Source organism: Trichosurus vulpecula, chromosome 6, assembly GCF_011100635.1.
Source record: "Trichosurus vulpecula isolate mTriVul1 chromosome 6, mTriVul1.pri, whole genome shotgun sequence".
Lineage (NCBI taxonomy): Eukaryota > Metazoa > Chordata > Mammalia > Diprotodontia > Phalangeridae > Trichosurus > Trichosurus vulpecula.
The window spans coordinates 194,205,706-194,224,854 of NC_050578.1; the positions used below are offsets into that span (position 1 = coordinate 194,205,706).

Sequence of the window (19,149 nt, forward strand, 5' to 3'; positions counted from 1 at the left end):
CAAATATGTGTCTACGAAGTGCAAACAGTGACTTACCTTATTACATTGTATAGGATGAGCAGCCAGCTCCATCAGTGGCTGATAATCTTGTTCTGTAATGTTGCACGGGTTCTTGGAAACGAATGCATTTTTAAAAGTTTCCCATATTTTTAGACAATCTTTTCTGTAGAAAAAGAAAGAAAATGTCTTTGTATAGGGCCCAAATATTTAAAAAGAATAATATTCAGGTCTTTAACATCAACCATCAGCAATGGGTTTAAATGTCCATTACTTATTTGTTGGATAAATACTTAGATATTAGGTAAAATTGGAGATTTATGGAGATCTCACTTTTCTCAAGGAGAAAATCAGTCAGGTTTGTATTGACTTTTGTGGTATAACAATAACTCATTAATAAGGCACTTTGATCTTTATAGAGTACTTTCCTTCCAAAAACATTGCAAAATAATTAGTATGAGAATGATTTATCTCCATTTTTAGAGATGGGGCAGCTAGGTAGTACAGTAGAATGCTAAGCCTGGAGTCAGGAAGACTTATCTTCTGAGTTCAAATATGACCTTAGACATTTACTAGCTGTATTACCCTGGGCAAGTCACTTAACTCTATTTACTTCTGTTTCTTCATCTGTAAAATGAGTTGGAGAAGGAAATGGCAAACTGCTTTAGTTTGCCAAGAAAACCCCAAATAGGGTCATAAAGCATTGGTCACAACTAAACGACAACAACAAAATTTCATGGATGAGGAAAATGATTCTCAAGGATCCAAGGTGACTTGTTCAAAGTCATGCAGTTAGAGGGTCATGCAGTCAGAGCCAGGATGTAGTGGAAAGAGTATTGGACGTGGAGTCAATAAACCTGGGTTCCAATCCAGATTGAGAACAAGTGCTATGGGAGGCCCAGCTCAACTATGAATGCCATAGTTCATTTTAATCTTTTTATCTCCCTTTCCTAGGCCAGTGCCTTGAATGTACTAAGTGTTAAATAGATGCTCATTGGATTTAAATGAAGCGCTCCCCTGATAAACCCAGGCCAGCTTTCCCCATGCAGTGCCCCCTACACTTTAAACCTATCTCTCAACCTTTTATTCTCCTGTCAAAGTTTGCTGGGTTCATTTATCCCTAGGTTCCTATTTCCAAGCTAGTTTTTTGGGGGGAAAAGTCCTCATAAATTAATCAAAACTTCAATCTGAGAAGTGGTAGAATGTATGATGATAACAACCTCTGTGGTACAGTAAAAAGTGTACTATTTTTGGACTCAGAGGACCTGCACTCAAATCCTATATCCTGGACCTTCAGGCAAATCATTTAACCTTTGTGCCTCAGTTACTCGTTTGTAAAATGAGGGGGTTACAAAAAGTCACTAAACTGTGTATCCCCTTTGACCAATGATACTACTACTAGGCCTTGAATTCGGTTTTTTTTTAATTTATTTTTTGTTTTTAGTTTACAACACTCAGTTCCACAAATTTTTGGGTTCCAGATTTTCTCTCCCTCCCTCTTCTCCCCCTTTCCCCCACAAGACAGCATGTAATCGGATATAGGTTCTACATACACTTTCGCATTGAACTTATTTACATAATGGTTCAGTTGTAAAGAAGAATTAAAACCGATGGAATGAAACATGAGAAAGAAGAAACAAAACCAAAAAAGAAGGGAAAAAAAGAGAGCAAATAGTTTGCCTCAATCTGCGTTCAGACTCCATAGCTTAGCTTTTTCCATCATGAGTCTTTTGGAGCTGTCTTTGAACCCTGCATTGATGAGAAGAGCCAAGTCTATCAAAGTTAGTCCTTACAGATTGTATCTGTAATCATATATATTCTCCTGTTTCTGCTCGCCTTACTCAGCATCAGTTCATATAAGTCTCTCCAGGTTATAAAGAAGTCCATCTGCTCCTCATTTCTTATAACAAAATAGTATTCCACTACATTCATACACCACAGTTTGTTTAGCCATTCCCCAATTGATGGGCATCCCCTTGATTTCCAATTCTTTGCTGCTACAAAAAGAGCTGCTATAAATATTTTTGTACATACTGGTCGATTTCCCACTTGTGTGATCTCTTTGGGATACAGCCCTAGAAGTGGTATTGCTGGGTCAAAGAGTATGGACGTTTTTTAGCCCTTTGGGCATAGTTCCAAATTGCTCTCCAGTATGACTGGATCAGTTCACAACTCCACCAACAATGTAACAGTGTTCCAATTTTCCCTGCATCCTCTCCAGCATTTATCATTTTCCTGTTTTGTCATGTTAGCCAATCTGACAGGAGAGATGTGGTACCTAAGAGTTGTTTTGATTTGCATTTCTCTAATCAATAGTGATTTAGAGCATTTTTTCATATGCCTATGGATATCTTTAATTTCTCCCTCTGAAAACTGCCTGTTCACATCCTTTGACCATTTCTCAATTGGGGAATGACTTGTATTCCTATAAATTTGGCTCAGTTTCCTGTATATTTTAATATGAGGCCTCTAGGAGAGACACTGGTTGTATAGATTTTCTTCCAACTTTCTGCTTCCTTCCTAATCTTTGTTGCATTGGCTTTGTTTATACAAAAACTTTTCAATTTAACATAATCAAAATTATCCACTTTGCATTTTGTAATGCTCTCCATTTCTTCTTTGGTCATGAATTCTTCCCTTTCCCATAAATCTGACAGGTAAACTATTCCTTGCTCTCCCAAATTGCTTATAATATCGGCCTTTATTCCTGAATCATTTTGACTTTATTTTGGTATATGGTGTAAGATATTGGTCTATGCCCAGTTTCTGCCATACTATTTTCCAATTTTCCCAGCAGTTTTTGTGAAATAGTGAGTTCTTAGCCCAGAAGCTGGATTCTTTGGGTTTATCAAAGAGTAGATTGCTATAGTCGTTGACTATTGTGTCTTGTGTACCTAACCTATTCCACTGATCCACGACTCTGTTTCTTAGCCAGTGCCAGGTAGTTTTGATGACTGCTGCTTTATAGTACAGTTTAATATCTGGTATGGCTAGGCCACCTTTCCTAGCATTTCTTTTCATTAATTCCCTTGATATTTTGGACCTTTTGTTTTTCCAGATGAATTTTGTTATTATTTTATTCAGCTCTGTAAAATAATTTTTTGTAGCTTGATTGGTATGACACTGAATAAGTAAATTGATTTAGGTAAAATTGTAATTTTTATTTTATTAGCTCAAAGGTCTGGAATTCTTCAAGGAAAGTACCTGCCTTCAGGAACAAAGAATAACCTGTTGTCACCATTTTACTTACTACTATTATTTGGAGTTTGAAATACACACTAAAGTATGCACAAGGTTGTCATATGAGATGGGATTGCAGGACCACAGGGGAAGTCACAGGAACCAGACCTGAGAGGAAGAGCACCATACCCCCAGGAAGCCATGGGGCAGGGCAAAGACTCATTAGCTGCATGCTTGACTAAGGCTGTCTCCCCTTCACTAACCTGTAACATACAGTCATCAGTGGCCAGTTGGCTCTTGGAGACTTCAAGTTTGTATCTGTTCGCATTTTCCCCATCCTTAAACCTAACTTATGAGGCAGTAAGGTGACTCAGTGGATAGAACATTGGGCTTGGAGTCAAGAGGAATCATCTTCACGAGTTCAAATCTCACCTCAGACACTTTCTAGTTGTGTGATCCAGGGCAAGTCACTGTTTGCCCTAGTTCCTCATCTGTGAAATGAGCTGGAGAAGGAAATGGCAAACCCTACCATTATCTCTGCCAAGAAAACTCCAAGAGGGGGTCACAAAGAGTTGGATATGAGTGAAAACTATTAAATTAAATTAAATATATATAAATATAAATTATATTAAATTAAAATTAAATATAACTGGAATGATAAAAGGAAGATATGACAGTCCCTGTCCTTTTACAAGCCAGGGAGGCACCCCTTCACTTTGCTCCTGTCCCTCTGCTTTGTCAAGAACAGATCAACCTTAGTGGCAAGGAAACTAAAGGTTGGTAGGAATTCCTCAGCACAACTTCATAAATTCCCCTGGAATCTCAGGAGATGTTAAGAAACAAGTGCTTGTGAAAGAAGAGACTTGTTTTGCTTAGATTACTGGTGAGTGTTGATAGAGGCTGCCATTGGCATGAAGTTCTATAACTAAAATTGGCTACAAATAAAGGTAGATTTCTTTCTTCTTTGCAGTGCTCTGTCCTAGAACATCCTGCTTGGCAAAACACCTGGGCACCGAAGTCAGAGGCAATGTTGCAGATAAAAAGGAGGTGGGTGGCTTAGGGCCTTTGTGGAACAAGAGACTTGATTGTGTAGATCTGAACGCAATAGTTTTTTCAGTACAAACATGTTTCGTCTGGCGTTGGGTTCAGGTAAGTAACATGGAGGGGTGGAACTATATGGCTTTGCTCATCTGTCTGGAGCACAGATCAAACACTATTCTCCTCCCCGGAGGCTTCCCTGAGATCCCAACCCACCAAGGTCTCACCCTTCTCTAAACTCTAGCACATTTATAGGGGACTCCTTTGGATTATAAGATTACGAGCTCCTTAAGGGCCAAGACCCTGGCACACTTCTCATCCTCCTGTAGGTGCTAGCCCAATTCAATTTTGATGATGAATTCTTATTAAGTAGTACCTGAGTGGGTGGTTGATTGGTTGATTAGGTAACAAATCACAAAGTTAACTTGGCCTATGTATATACAGGACAGAGCAAAGAGTGCCAGGTTTGGAGGTGCAGGACTAGGGTTTGCATGCCAGCTGTGTTACTATCAGTGTGACCTTGGGCATGTCTCTTAACTTTGGCAGGCCTCAATTTCTTCATTTGAAAAAGAAGCTAAGTTAGATGACCTCAAATTTCCCTTCCACTTCTAATCTATGAGTCTGTGAATTCAGCCTACCTAGCCATTGTTTGAGGTTGTTGTTTGTTCTTTGTACTGGAAGAGACCAATGACATGAAGTTGGCATCAAGGTGTGGTGTGTTTGACTGTGATTGATGAGTCTAATACCAGCTCTGCAGACCTGAAGCATATTATGTGGTTTATCAATTAATGGATTGAGCAACAAATATTTACTAAAACACTACAGGTGCTGAGTACTAGGGAAGATGACAAGTTTAGAGAAGATGCAGTTCCTGGCCTTATGAAGCTCATAATTGTTAGGGGGGTGACATACTAACCAGATGACTATAATGAATAATAATGCATAATAGATGATAATCCTCAGAGTCAGGAATATGATTCATTTATGTGACCTTGCCCTAGTCATCTATCCTCTCTGAGCCTCAGTTTTCCATATCTGTAAAATGAGAGGTTGGACTAGATGACTCCTAGGTCTAAGACCTTATGATTCTATGATCTTTCTGTTAAAAAGTTACAGAGCAAAGTGTTATGTGAAGTCCAAGGGTCAAAGTAGGCTGCATGAAGGATATCATATTGGACATGGCCTTGGAGAAGAAGCATGAATTCAACAAGTAAAGAAATGTAAGGAGAACATTCCATATCCAAGGAACAGGATGAGCAAAGGCCCACAAGCAAGAAAAGCCATCTCCTTTTTGGGTCAAGAATCTCCTTGATTGTGTCTTTGATGTTTCTCCTATTCACTCCTGGAACCCATTCGTGGTCCACCTACAGAGCTGGTGGATGTCCTTGGGCGGAAAAAGAGTCTTTAACTGCACAACAAATGGTTTGTTTTTAAGGGGAAATTCAAACACTCTTGAGGGAGATAATAATACGTTGGCTTAAATGTATACAAAGATGTAAATGAATAATAACAGACCTTTGCCTGAAAGCAGATTTTGAGAAGGGGGAAAAAATATAAAGATGCTGAGTGTATAGGAGGTGTATAGCAGGAATTAGAGTGGGGAGGAGAGACACTGGGGACATACTTCTCATTTTTCCTGAACCCATTCGTATTTCACCAAAGGGTGAATGTGACACAACTAATATGGAAATATGTTCAACATGATTGCACATGTACAACCTACATCAGATTTGCTTGCTTGAAAAGCAGAGAGGAGAGGGAAGGGAGAGGGAAGGAAAGGAGAGAGAAAACTTTGGAACTCAAAATCTAATAAAAAATGAATATTCAAAATTATCTTTACATGTAATTGGAAATAGGAAAGAAGGGAAAGTCATATCAGTCAATTTTATCACTTGCTAGAATAAAAAGACTGGTGGAAGAGATTATTAAAGCTAATGATGAAAACAAGACCGGGGAATTACCAGAGAATTCACAAATCACTTACCTCCCTCAGTTTTTCCATCTGTAAAATGGAATTGAATTAGATAATCTTTAAGGCTTCTCCCAGCTCTAATAGCCAATTCAGTTCAGCTGAGTTTGACAAATACTTATTAAGTTTCTAATATGTGCTGAGTATTATCTTAAGCATCTCAGAGATAGAAAGTTTAGTAAGATTTGGATCCCTGTCATCATAGCATGATGCAATAACCTCCCAGGGTTATTGTGAAGTTAAATTGAGAAAATACATGTAAATGCTTTGCAAACTTTAAAGTGCTATATAAGTATTATTATTATTATTTCCATACCTCTTCTTGATCTTCAAAATGGCCAAGCTAATGAAAGTGAGTTTTAACATAAGCAATAAAATCAGAATAAAATTATTTTCCCATCTTGACATTTCTTCTTTAGACTGTCATGAGAACCCATTTTGTAGTAGCAATTTAGATTTGAAGATCTTTCCCACCCATTAATAGGCCATGTGACCTGCTTATGTGGTGGGAGGAGCTTCCTGACAGGAAAAGGAAGTTATGTCACAGAAAATGCAGGGGGGTGGAGAGAGAGAGAGAGAGCAGTTATGACTGCTGATTGCTGCTAATGGCCACCATCATGATAGTTATAGCTGAACAGACTGACTTAGCTGTACTGTAAGTTTGTTTTTAGGAAGACCCCAGCAGGGGATCGGAGAGGTTTTGGGATGGTGAGGCTCCATGTTGTGATATCGTGTTTTAAGTTCCTTGCTGTTATGATAAAGTGGGCTAACTGGCTGTGGGAGCTGAACATTTGGTTATGGGATATGGTTCTCTGGTGTCTGGATAAATGGTTTACTTCTACCTTCTATATGGAGAGTCTCTAATACTTTGTGATACAGAACTACATAGGTATATTCATGATAATCATTGATGTTGCCTTATTGAAATGCCTCTCCTTGGTCATTCTTGTTCTGGCTCTAACTTTGATGCTTGGCATCCCCTCCAACACCAAACCAATCACATTAGAAACAATAAGGGATTTTAATCTGGCAGCAAGAAGGGGAGATCTTCCAGGATAGCTAAAGAACCATCTCTTCCCCTCTTCCTCTGGAAAGCCTCATGTTCAGACACAGCCCTTTGGCCATGTCACTGTGACATGGTACCTAGCACTTCAACAAGAATTCATTGTACTTTGATCTTGAAAAAGCTCTGCACAAATTTAAAATTCATCTAATGCTTTAAAAGTTTATTTTATCTCTTTTTCCAAGAATTCGTAATTCACTCATTCCTTCACTAATATTTTTTGAGAGAGCTAATACCTGTAAGACCCTGTAGGGATCTAGGTAAGAGCTGTGGAAGCTACAAAGAAGACTGAGATATGGCTTCTGTCCTCAGAAGGTTTTCAACTGGTCAGGAAGACAAGAGGCAAATGCAAATGACTATTATAGAAATCAGAATGTGGAAATGCAAAGAGAAGGACAGAGGGCTTTGTTGTTTCAGGAGATAGAGACATCGCTTTTGTCTAGGGGAAATGGGGAAAACTTGGAGAAATGACATTTAAACTAGGAGCAGAGGGAACTTGAAGTTTGGAAAAGAATAACAGGCAAAGGTAACAGGGTAAGTAAAGGCAGTAAGGTAGGAAAGCGTGGGGCATATCTGGAGAAAAGGTGATTTAGGTTGCCTAGAGTGTCAGATAAAACAAAGAAAGGTAATAACACACTTATCAAACCTTAAAGTTTGCAAAGGGCTAGCCTTGGAATACCACTGTGAGGTAGACATTGCAAGTATAATCCCCACTTGACAGGAGAGACTCACAGAGATTCACAGAGATTGAAAGATTTGCCTATATAACTAGTAAGCATCAAAGCTGGCATGTGGATTCAGTTGTCTCTTAACTCTAAATTCAGTACTCTTCCCACGACACGATTTTACAGCTCCTTAGTCATGGGAGTAATCCAATGCAAAAAGTATTTATTAAACACCTACTATGTACAAGGCACTGTAACAAGAATACAAAGACAAAACCAAAAAGCATCCCTACCATCAAGGAGCTAAAATTCTACTGGGATGATATATTTAAACAAATATATGTATGACATTTATTTTTTATTATATAATTTGTATTATTTATGTGTACACACATATATACACGCATAATTATTTGAGAATGGATAGAACACCACCTACAATGAGGGAGACGAGGATAGTCTTCCAGTAGAAGGTGGAATATGACGTGAATCATGAAGGAAACCAGAGATTTTAAGAGACAGAAATGAGCAGGGACTGCATTCCACTTATGAGGCACAGCCTGGATAAAAGCTTGGAGGCAGGAGATTGAATGCCAGGTTCAGAGAACAGCTTGAGAGGAAGGTAATGTGGAATAATAATAAGAAGGATGGCTAACATTTATATAGCATTTTAAGATTTGCTAAGGACTTTACAGATACTATCTTATTTGATCTTCACAATAATCCTGTGAAATGGGGTTAAGTGTCTGGCCTGGGGTCACAGAGCTAGGAAGTGTCTGAGGTGGGATCAGAATCCAGGTTTTCTTGACTCCACATCTGGCATTCTATCCATGATGCCATACTGCTTTATAATCAAACCCAATCAAATCATAGAATCAAAGATCACAGATTTAGAGTGAGAGTTCATCTGGCCTTGAGGATGCTAAAAGGATAATCTAACCCCTTTATTTTATAGATGAAGACACCAAGGCCTTCTGAAGTTAAATGACTGGCCCAGGGTCCCATGATGCATTTAAATCCAGATCCTCTGAATCTAAACCCAGTATGTTTTCTATTATAACATTCCACATCTCAAATCAATTTAAATCAACCTGGAGTATTGGGAGAGAGATGAGGATGAGAAAGAGGAGTCACATTTAAGAGGGTTTTGAATACCACACAAAAAGTGGTTTTTTTAACCAAGTAAGCAATGGGGATCCATTAAATGTTTGAGCAGATATGAAGGGAGAATTGAAGGAGAGAAAGACTGGAGGCAGGGAAGCCCCAACCATATGCAATCAATTCAAGCTATTAACATCATAGCATTAACCTCATTGGTAACTGTGAAAAGACTATTTCTTAACACATCTGATATGATGCTACCTTATTATAAATGTAAGCTAAGCAACACAAGGGACAGAGCAACACCTAACAGCATTTTGCTTATGGAAACACAGTGGAATGTAGTTGTTGTTCAGTTGTGTCTGACTCTTTGTGACCCCTTTGGGGGTTTTCTTGGCAAAAATACTAAAGTGGTTTGCCATTTCCTTCTCTGATGGATCACCAATTCATAGGCAAACAGAAGTTTAAGTGACTTATCTAAGGTCATACAGCTAGGAAGTTTCTGATTTGAACTCAGGTCTTCTTGACTCTGAGTTCAACACTCTATCCACTGTACCACCTAGTCTTGGAGCAGGGTATTTTTCCTTCTATTCATCATTCAGCCTCAGGTTCCTTCTTTACTCTTTCTTTTCCTCCCCTGAAATCTCCTCCCACATAAACATATGAATATACTATCAAATGTCCTTTCTGTGTGCATTCTATTACTTCTTGATTACCACTGAGAAAACATTTTAAAAAAGGTATTTTAATCTATAACTTGAAGAACTAGAGGGAAAAATTAATCTTATCCATAGTAGACAGTGCTCAGATCAGAATGAAATCAACGTTAAATCAACATTAAGTGCCACAAGAAGTCTGGAGTGACAATCTTCTGAATTTAATTAGCATAATACATACATGACATTTGATTTGATAAATAATAGCCTTCTTCACCAGGACTCCTCTGATCCCACCACCACCACCATTAAAGTCCCTACTGCCAGACACATTTCATGCCAAGCTTAAAATTTTGTAATTTGTCCTAGAGATAATAGGATGACACCGAAGTCTCAAGTAAAGAAACAATAGGGTCACCTGTGTGTTAGGGAAGTACAGAAGGAGAGTTTGTAATCCTCTGGTCTTTGCTCACACAAGGACATATGACTGAAGACAAAAGAGGAGAGAGCTCACTGATGGGGAACGCTCCTATGTTATTTCAAACACACACACACTCTCACACACACACATCCCACTCCTCTGTCCTGAGGGAGAAACATATGGTGTAAGTGAAGACAAAGGTTAACGTAAACAGTCCAACTGGTTTAAATTCAATGGGGGCAGGTTGGCCAAGTCAATATAATAAAAATGAATATGCTACCTAAATTAACTTACATTTTTGGTATCATGCCAATCAAACTGCCTAAGGATTATTTCGTAGAACTAGAAAAAACAATAACAAAAGTCACCTTGAGAATGAAAAGACAAAGAATATCAAGGGAATTAATGAAAGAAAGTAGGAAGGAATCTGACCCAACAGTACCAGATCTTAAACCATACTACAATGAAGCAGTAATCATTGAAACAATTTGGTAATGGGCAAGAAACAAAGAAACTGATTGGTGGAAAAGAAACCAATGAGCACAGTAGCCTAGTGTTTGAGAGACCCGAAGATCCCAGCTATAGGGACAAGAACTCACTATTCACCGAAAACTGTTGGGAAAATTAGGTGATACACTGGGCTTGGAAATCAAGAACATTCATCTTCATCAGTTCAAATTCAGCCTCAGATACTTTCTAGCTGTGTGACCCTGGACAAGTCACTTAACCTTGTTTACCTCAGTTTCCTCATCTATAAAAATGAGAAGGAGATGACAAACTACTCCAGTATCTCTGCCAAGACACTGCACACTTGAAAAATGACTGAAGGACAGCAACATGGGCCAATATCTTCCACCTTTTACCAAGATAAAATCCAAATGAATACATAACCTAAAGGGTGACAGCATAAACAAGTCAGGAACAAGGAAGAAATTACCTTTCAGATCTATGAATAAGGAAAGAGTTGATGATCAAATAAGAAATAGAGATGATCTGTGCTTAGCCCAGTACCTAGCACATAGTAGGTACTTATTAAATGCTAGTTGTGGCTGACTTATCACCTTAGGTAAAATGGAAAAATTTTTTTACAAAATATTTTAAAGTTTTTCCACAAAAAAAGTCTAAAATTAGAAGATAAGTAAATGAGGGAGGGAAGATCTTAGCAGCCAAACTTTCTGATGAAGATCTCATTACTAAGCTATATAATAGGGAACAGATTTAAATTTATAAGAATAAGAGCAATTCCCCAGTTGATAAATGGTAAGAGGATTTGAACAGGCAGCTTTCGGAGGAAGAAATCTAAGCCACATGAAAAAATGGTCTAAATCATTAATAATCAAAGAAATGCAGGTTAAGGAAGGGAGGGAGGGAGGAAAGAAGAAAGAAAAAGGAAGGAGGGAGGAGAGAGAGAGGAAGGGAAAGGAAAGAAAAACAAGAGGAAGAATTGAAGAGAGAAAAGAGGAGATGAAGGAAGAAAGAAGAAGAAAGGAAGAGAAGGAAGGGGGGAAGGAAGGAAAAAAGAGAGAGGAGTGAAAGGAGGAAAAAGAAAGGAAGAAGGCAGAATAAGGAAGACAAGAAGAAAGAATGAAACATTTATATTACCTACAAGGACAACAGGAAGAAAGAAAGAAGAAAAATGTATATGACTTAATCTTACATCAGTCAAAATTTATGAGGCATCTTGATAGGTGGATTAGAGGAGAAGCTTTTGGCAGCTATTGTCATTAGAGTAGCAAGTTTTAGTTCCTGTAATTAGATTCAATAGGTTCTTACAGGACTTCTTGTTCTGACTCTTAACTCCCTTCCAATATTCTTGTACCTCTTCTTGGAAACATCAGTAGAATTAGAGGCAGAGAAATTAAGAGAGTGACCAGGAAACTTAACCTCAGTCCTTATTTCTTCTCCCAGCCCCCTCATTACTTTTCTCTTTCTTCACCTCCACCACCAGTGGGGAAAGTGAAGAAAGGCAACAGAGTGGAAGTGGGGTGGATTGGAGGGTATATGCACTCAGAACAGAATGAGAAAAGTTAATCCATTGAACCTGGATTAGAATGTTCCAATGCATGCCTCTCAAATATGATGATAATGTCCCCTTACTTATTATGCTGGTGTTGAGGGACTGAAGATTGATTTTTCTAAGGTCATGCCTGACCATATCACATCCCTCCTCCTCCCATTTAATAAATTCCAGAAGCTTCTATTGCCTCCGGGATCAAATCTAAATTCCTCTGTTTGGCTTTTAAAGTCCTTCATAACCAAACCCCAAAGAAGACATTGCATCTCCCAACTCTAATTTTTCAGACTGTCCTCCACCCGGAATTCCCTCACTCCTCATCTCTATCTCCTGCTTCCCAGGCTTCCTTCCCCAGCAAAAAATCCACCTTCCAGAAGAAAACTTTCCTGGTCTCTCTTATTGCCAGTGCCTTCCTTCTGTTGATTATCTCCAATTTATCCTCTATACATCTTGTTTATATGTAGTTGTTGGCATAGTTTTGTTTTGTTTTGTCTCCATTATACTTGTGAGCTCTTTGAGAACAGGAACTGTTTTGTTTTGGGTTTGGTTTTTTTTTTTTTGCCTTTCTTTGTAACCCTAGCACTTAGAGCAATGCCTGGAACATAGTCGGTGCTTATTAAATGCTTGTTGACTGACTGACTGAACCAAATCCACAGACCAAATCTGATGTGAAAAGAGGACTCAGAGAATTTTACATGCAGTCAGAAGACCTGGAACAGAGTCCCAGATCAAATCATTCTCTGATGTAATGATCTCCAAGAATACATTGTCTCTGAGAGCTCAGATTTTCTCATCTGCAAAATGAGAAATAGGTATCTCCTACAAACCTCATTTGGTTGTTGTGAGAATACAATGAGATAACACACACAAAGCTTTAACTAAATCAGGGGTTCTTAGCCTAGGGTCCACAGACTCACAAGGGATTCATGGATCTATTTCAGAGTCTATGAACTTAGATGGGGAAAAAAAATGCACCTTTATTTTTGTTAACCTCTAACTGAAATTTAGCATTTCCTACAAGTATTTAAAAAACATTATCCTCAGAGGGGAATGTATGACACAAAAAAGATCAAGAATCCCTAATCAAAACAATGGATACCGAGAGTACTCTTTTTACATAGATTTCAAAAAATATACACCTATATATTTTTGCATATATGTGATGATGTAATGGAACTGAATAACTTGAAGAAGAGTGACCAGGACAGAGAACGTGGAGACTATGACCTCCCTAATCCCAGACATGACTCATGTTGAGCATGGGGCCCTTTAAATGTGCCTCAACATCTCTTTGCACCAGAGAGAGCACTGAACATCAGGCAATAGACTTGGTTTCTAGACTTAACTCTTACCCTTACTACCTAAGACTTAGGTCCTAAATTAACCTGAGAAAAATCACTTAATGGCCCTGGGCCTCAATTTCCCCATCTGTAGAATAAGTGATGCTATGTAGTGAAATGCAGCATGGTGTAATGAACAGAAGGCTTGCCTCAGAGTCAGGAAGACATAGATTCCTGCTTTTGACACATGTTGGATGTGGGGCCATGAGCAAGCCACTTAACCTCTCAGTGGACTAGACCATTCTCTAACATTATAAATTATAGAAGAGCTGCGGTTCCTGCATCAAAGAATGGAATTTCCATACTGGGAATTATTACCCAGACTGATGAGACCACAAGTCTGGACCAAAAACAACCCCTCCCCAGAACTGAGCCAAAGTTATAGTAATACAAGTCCTTCCCCAATTAAGAAATGGTCAAAGGATATGAACAGGCAGTTTTCAGAGGGAGAAATTAAAGATATCTATAGGCATATGAAAAAATGCTTTAAATCGCTATTGATTAGAGAAATGCAAAGCAAAACAAAACCACATCTCTTCTGTCAGATTGCCTAAAATGACAAAACAGGAAAATGATAAATGCCGAAGAGGATGTGGGGGAAATTGGAACACCGTTACATTGTTGGTGGAGTTGTGAACTGATCCAGCCATACTGGAGAGCAATTTGGAACTATGCCCAAAGGGCTACAAAAATGTGAGTACCCTTTGACCCAGCAATACCACTTCTAGAGCTGAACCCCAAAGAGATCACACAAGTGGGAAAGGGACCTGTATGTACAAAAATATTTATAGCAGCAAGGGGATGCCCATCAATTGGGGGATAGCTAAACAAGTTGTAGTATATGACTGTAATATTGTGCTATAAGAAATGGGGAACATATGGACTTCATAATAACCTGGAAAGACTTATATGAACTGATGCTGAGTAAGGAGAGCAGAACCAGGAGAACATTGTACACAACCACAGTCATATTGCTTCTGTGATGACTAACTTTGATAGACTTGGCTCTTTTCAGCAATACAAGGTTCAAAGACAGCTCCAAAGAACTCATGGAAAGAGCTATCTACATCCAGAGAAAGAAATATGGAGTCTGAATGCAAATTGAGGCAAACTATTTGCTCCCTCTTTTCTTTCCTCCCCTTTTGGAGCCCGAAATTTGAAAAAAAAATGTATTACATAAAGTTGTTGAACTCAAGTTTTATTTATCATAAAATTCATACAACTCTTCGTCACTGTCAAAACTTCCATCCATTTGCTTGTCCTCATCTGTGTTTGATGACGAATCACTGTCTTCATATATTGCCTTGTCCCCAGTTCCATCTATGGCATTTGAAATACCACACTTCTTAAATGACTTGACAACAATCTCAATCTTGATATTATCCCAGGATCTTTTCACCCAGGTACAAACTTCTCCTATAGTTGGTTTCTTCACTCTTCCTGCTGGTGTCAAATTATCCCCAGAAGACTTCATCCATTGGTTCCATTCATCTCTCATGGCAGCTGTACGAAAATCTTTTCTGAGCCATTTCTGGGCAGAACATGGCAAAACACAACCTAATATACCGGTAACAGATGCAAAACAATGAGCACAAAGACAACAAGCGCAAAAAAGCGGGAAATGCAAGTAAAAAAAACCTACAACCACTGTATAAGATGCACCCAGTTTTTAGACCCCAAATTTTTTTGAAAAAAGGTGCGTCTTATACATGGGGGAATACAGTATATGTAGAACACATACACACATATATCTTAATATATCAGATTCCATGCCGTCTTGGGGGCAAGGGGGAGGAGAGGAAGGGGGAGAAAATTTGGAACGCAAAAACTTGTAGAACTGAGTGTTGTAAACTAAAGATAAAAAATCTAATAAAAAAAAACTTGGAAAAAAAAAAGCAACCCCCCCCTCCAGCCCCTACATGCTGTGCAAACTTATTGTAAGGAAAGTGACTTATAAATCTTAAGGTGTTATAGAAACACGTTTATCAGCATTATTACTCTGATTATTTCCTGGTAAGCTCAGTTATATTATGCATATAACCTGTGAGATAGGATTTTAGGACCTAATCCTCTGGGCCCACGATCTGTCTCTTGACCCTCAGCTCCATTTAGGAAATGGATCTAGGAGTTCTGAAGCTTTGAGTGCATGTTTGAGTGTTGAGTCGTCCTTTCCTTTCATCCCTTCTCTTCCCTTAAGGGAACCTTGCAAGACAAGTCTGACTGTGAACCTACAGCACACCAGGCCGCCCATGAAGATGCCAGGAACAAGCAGTGGTGAAGGGCTTATGACTAAACCACAAATAATTTGAAAACATACATGCCTGGAGCATTGTTGGTTTTTCAGGCAAGTTTCTGGATAAAGGATGGAATGACTTTTGATCTTTCAAACCTTTTAAATTAGCAGAATTTCCCATATAGACTAGAAGGTCAGATTGAGTCCTACTTCCTTACTGGGTCCTCAGGTTGCTGATAGAGCAGGCTAATAAATTTTTGTGATAGAGCTGTGGAGCATTCTCTCTCCCATCAGTCAGAGTCTTTTCCCACTTCTTGCCTCTCTCATCCCTCCCACCCCTACTCTTTTCCCTATAGCTTTCATAATTTCTCATTCACCCTTACCCCATGGCCTCACACATACATACATACATACATACACACACACACACACACACACACACCTGTGTTCTCTTTTGTCTCCAGATGCCACAAAGATATGAAGGCATGACTGGGAGGGGCTGCCTGATTGGGCCAAATGAAAAGCATTCTCAGGGGACCGTAAGCCATCTGCCAAGGCAGACCAGACCTAAGAAGGAAGGGAAGAATAGGAGAAATTTTCTGACTGGCTTAGGAGTTTAGAACAAGCAAGAGTAGCTGCCTGCGGGAAATGGGAGAATAGCACCCTGGCATGTAAAAATGGGTTGGGAGACTGCCCCTGGAGTGGTTATCAGGTTGATCTGAGCACTAGTTATTACCTACTAGTAAGACCCTAAGCAGCACCGAGCAGTAGTCTGAGGCTTCTGTAGGGTCTATCTCCAATGTCCGTTGGCTGTAGTCCAGAGTTTATGGGGCATCAGTGCACACTGCAGTCTCAGCCCATAGCTTGGACCTTCCAATGCTGAATCAGTGGCACTAAAGCAATGTTATGTTCTTCAAGATTTAACAACTGGCTTTCAAAAACAAATGCCCGCTCTGCACACTTCAAAGTTAATCTGCATTATTTAATGTTTCCTCCATCACTTTCTTAAGTCTAGACAATCAACAAAACAGTAAATCCCACCCTGATTTGTAGTGTTTGCTGATTTCCAAAGCATAAATGCTCACAATGAAAACTGAACAATCAGGTCTTGGGAGCTGGTTAAATCTGGCTCCAGAACTCCAGCATTCTCCATTCTTAATTGTTCCAAATTCCCTAACACCAGACAGAAAATTTCTCCTATTCTTCCCTTCTTCCTTAGATCTGATCCTTCTGCACAGATGTATGTTGGATGAGGAAGATCCCAGTCCTCCTGAATCCCCTATCATAAGTTGGCTTACCCATCAATCAGCGTCAGGGCTCTAATTTGATATAATAACCAAATAAAGTCAATAGGCAATATAGCAGCAGCTGCTGATAGATAGCTCAGCCAGCCAATGATGACAGTGGTAGAAAGGGGTGCGGAAGGTCTTCCTCTTAGGATCCTAGAATCCTTCCCCCTTAGGATCACAGAATTTATGAAAGACTCTAGAAATCATCTGCTTCGACATCCTTATTTTGTACATGAGAAAACAGGAGCTCAGAAGGTATATATCACTTTTCCAGGAATGCACAATGAATAAATACAGCCACGTAAGCTTCGTTCCTCTCATTCTTCATTTTAAATGCCCGATAACTATTTCTGGGGCCTCCAAGCATTTCTGCAGATAGCACTGGACTGAGATGAAGCAAACTCTATAGATCCAGAATTTCTGTCAGTCATAGGATCACAGAATCTTAGAGCTGGAAGGGATCTCAGAAGGCACCTAGTCCAAGCTATACCCCAACAAAGAATTTCCTTTACAACAGTGAATCTAGATCTAGTCTTTTTCCAATAATACCCTATTCAATGCAATAGGAAATAAATTCTTTTGTGCCAGTGCACATAAGAAAAAAAATTAAAGGATTAATTAATTTCCCTTGCCCCTTTGACAAGCTCCTCACATGCCAGGTTGGGAATTCATGTCTACAAAATTCATGATAAGATGTGGACATCCAGTCTCTCTGCTAGAAGAAACCCAGGGGTGGAGAACTCATTGCCCAAAACATGACCCTGAGCTTCCTTCACATCACAGGACCTAAAAGAATCTATGTTAATACAAAATGGCAGCTAGGTGTTACAGTGGATAGAACTCTGGCCCTGGAGACAGGAAGACTCAAGTTCAAATGCAAACTCAAACACTTAGCTGTGTGAGCTTGGGCAAATCACTTAACCTCTGTTTGCCTCAATTTCCTCAACTGTAAAAATATGTAAAAATAATAGGGGATAATAATAAAATGAAATAATTAATTAATTAGAAATTTAAAAAAAATAAAGGGATAATAACAGTACCTACCTCCCAGGGTTGTTGTGAGGATCTGTGTAAAACCCTTAGCACAGTGGATGATGCATAGTAGGCACTATATAAAATACTAATTCAAAATGATGCCTAAACCAAGTCAATAAGCCAAAATACTTTGGTGTGCTTCCTCTCTCCCCTACTCCCATCATTTCCCCATATGAAACAATTACTTTTCCAAGCCTCAGCCAATAAAGCAATTTGACCTTCATATCTTGTTGGTCCTCAAACCCTCTCCCCCTCACCCACCACCCAAAGCGCTCTGTGTAGCTATTGCATTCTTTTTGTGGCATTTGATATTATCACTTCCTTCAGGGTGTCTTTGCCAGGAAAGTAAGTTTCTTGTTTCCTCCAGTTTGTACCAGCTACAAGACACTTTACTTCAGGCGCGCACTGCCACCTTGTGGGACTAAGGAGAAGCTGATGGGAATCCACAGCCTCAGAGCTTTCTATTCAATGTTTCATTGAGTAACTCCAAGACAACTGACTTTACCTTCAAAGACATCCATCCCATAAAAGCTGTTGAATACGGGGCATGGGATTTGGACCACAAAAGACTTTAAGGGTCCTCTAGCCCAACTTCATTTTTTCTTTCTTTTTTAATTGAAGCCTTTTATTTTTTACAGCAATTATTCCCTAACATAGTGTCCCACTGAACCTGTCTTTGCAACAAAGGAAAACAGTGAAGTGAAAACAATCAATACAGAAACCACTTCTGCCAGCAAATGCAATATTCTGCTCCCTCAACCAACAAGAGGGAAATGTGTTTCATCATCTGTTTTCCATGACCACAAATTGATTATTGAAACTAATCTGAGTGCATAAGTATTGTTTTCCTATACCATTTATAATCGTTGCACGTATCATCGTCTTGGTTCTGCTTATTTGATTGCATCAGTTCATGTAGCTTCCCATTTTCCTCTGAATTCCTTATTTGTCTTTTCTTATTAGTATAGTAATAGTCACATTCAGATATCACAATTTGTCCTGTCAAAACCCTGTCAATAGGCATTTTCCTTCCTGTTTTTGCTGCCACAAAAAAAGTGCTGCTATGTGGATATAGTTCCAGACCTGAAGTCAGGAAGACCTGAGTTCAAATCCAGCCTCAGATGCTTACTAGCTGTGTGACCCTTGGC

General features: G+C 39.1%; 1 protein-coding gene across 1 annotated transcript in view; it reads right to left on the minus strand.

Annotated features, from left to right (window-relative positions):
- CD38 (CD38 molecule) overlaps positions 1-19,149 on the minus strand; it is a 94,730-nt gene that overhangs the window by 37,431 nt on the left and 38,150 nt on the right. Inside the window, exon 2 of the mRNA XM_036763632.1 lies at positions 37-163. Within this exon, the coding sequence (XP_036619527.1) occupies positions 37-163 (127 nt within the window). The remainder of the gene's footprint in view (positions 1-36; positions 164-19,149) is intronic.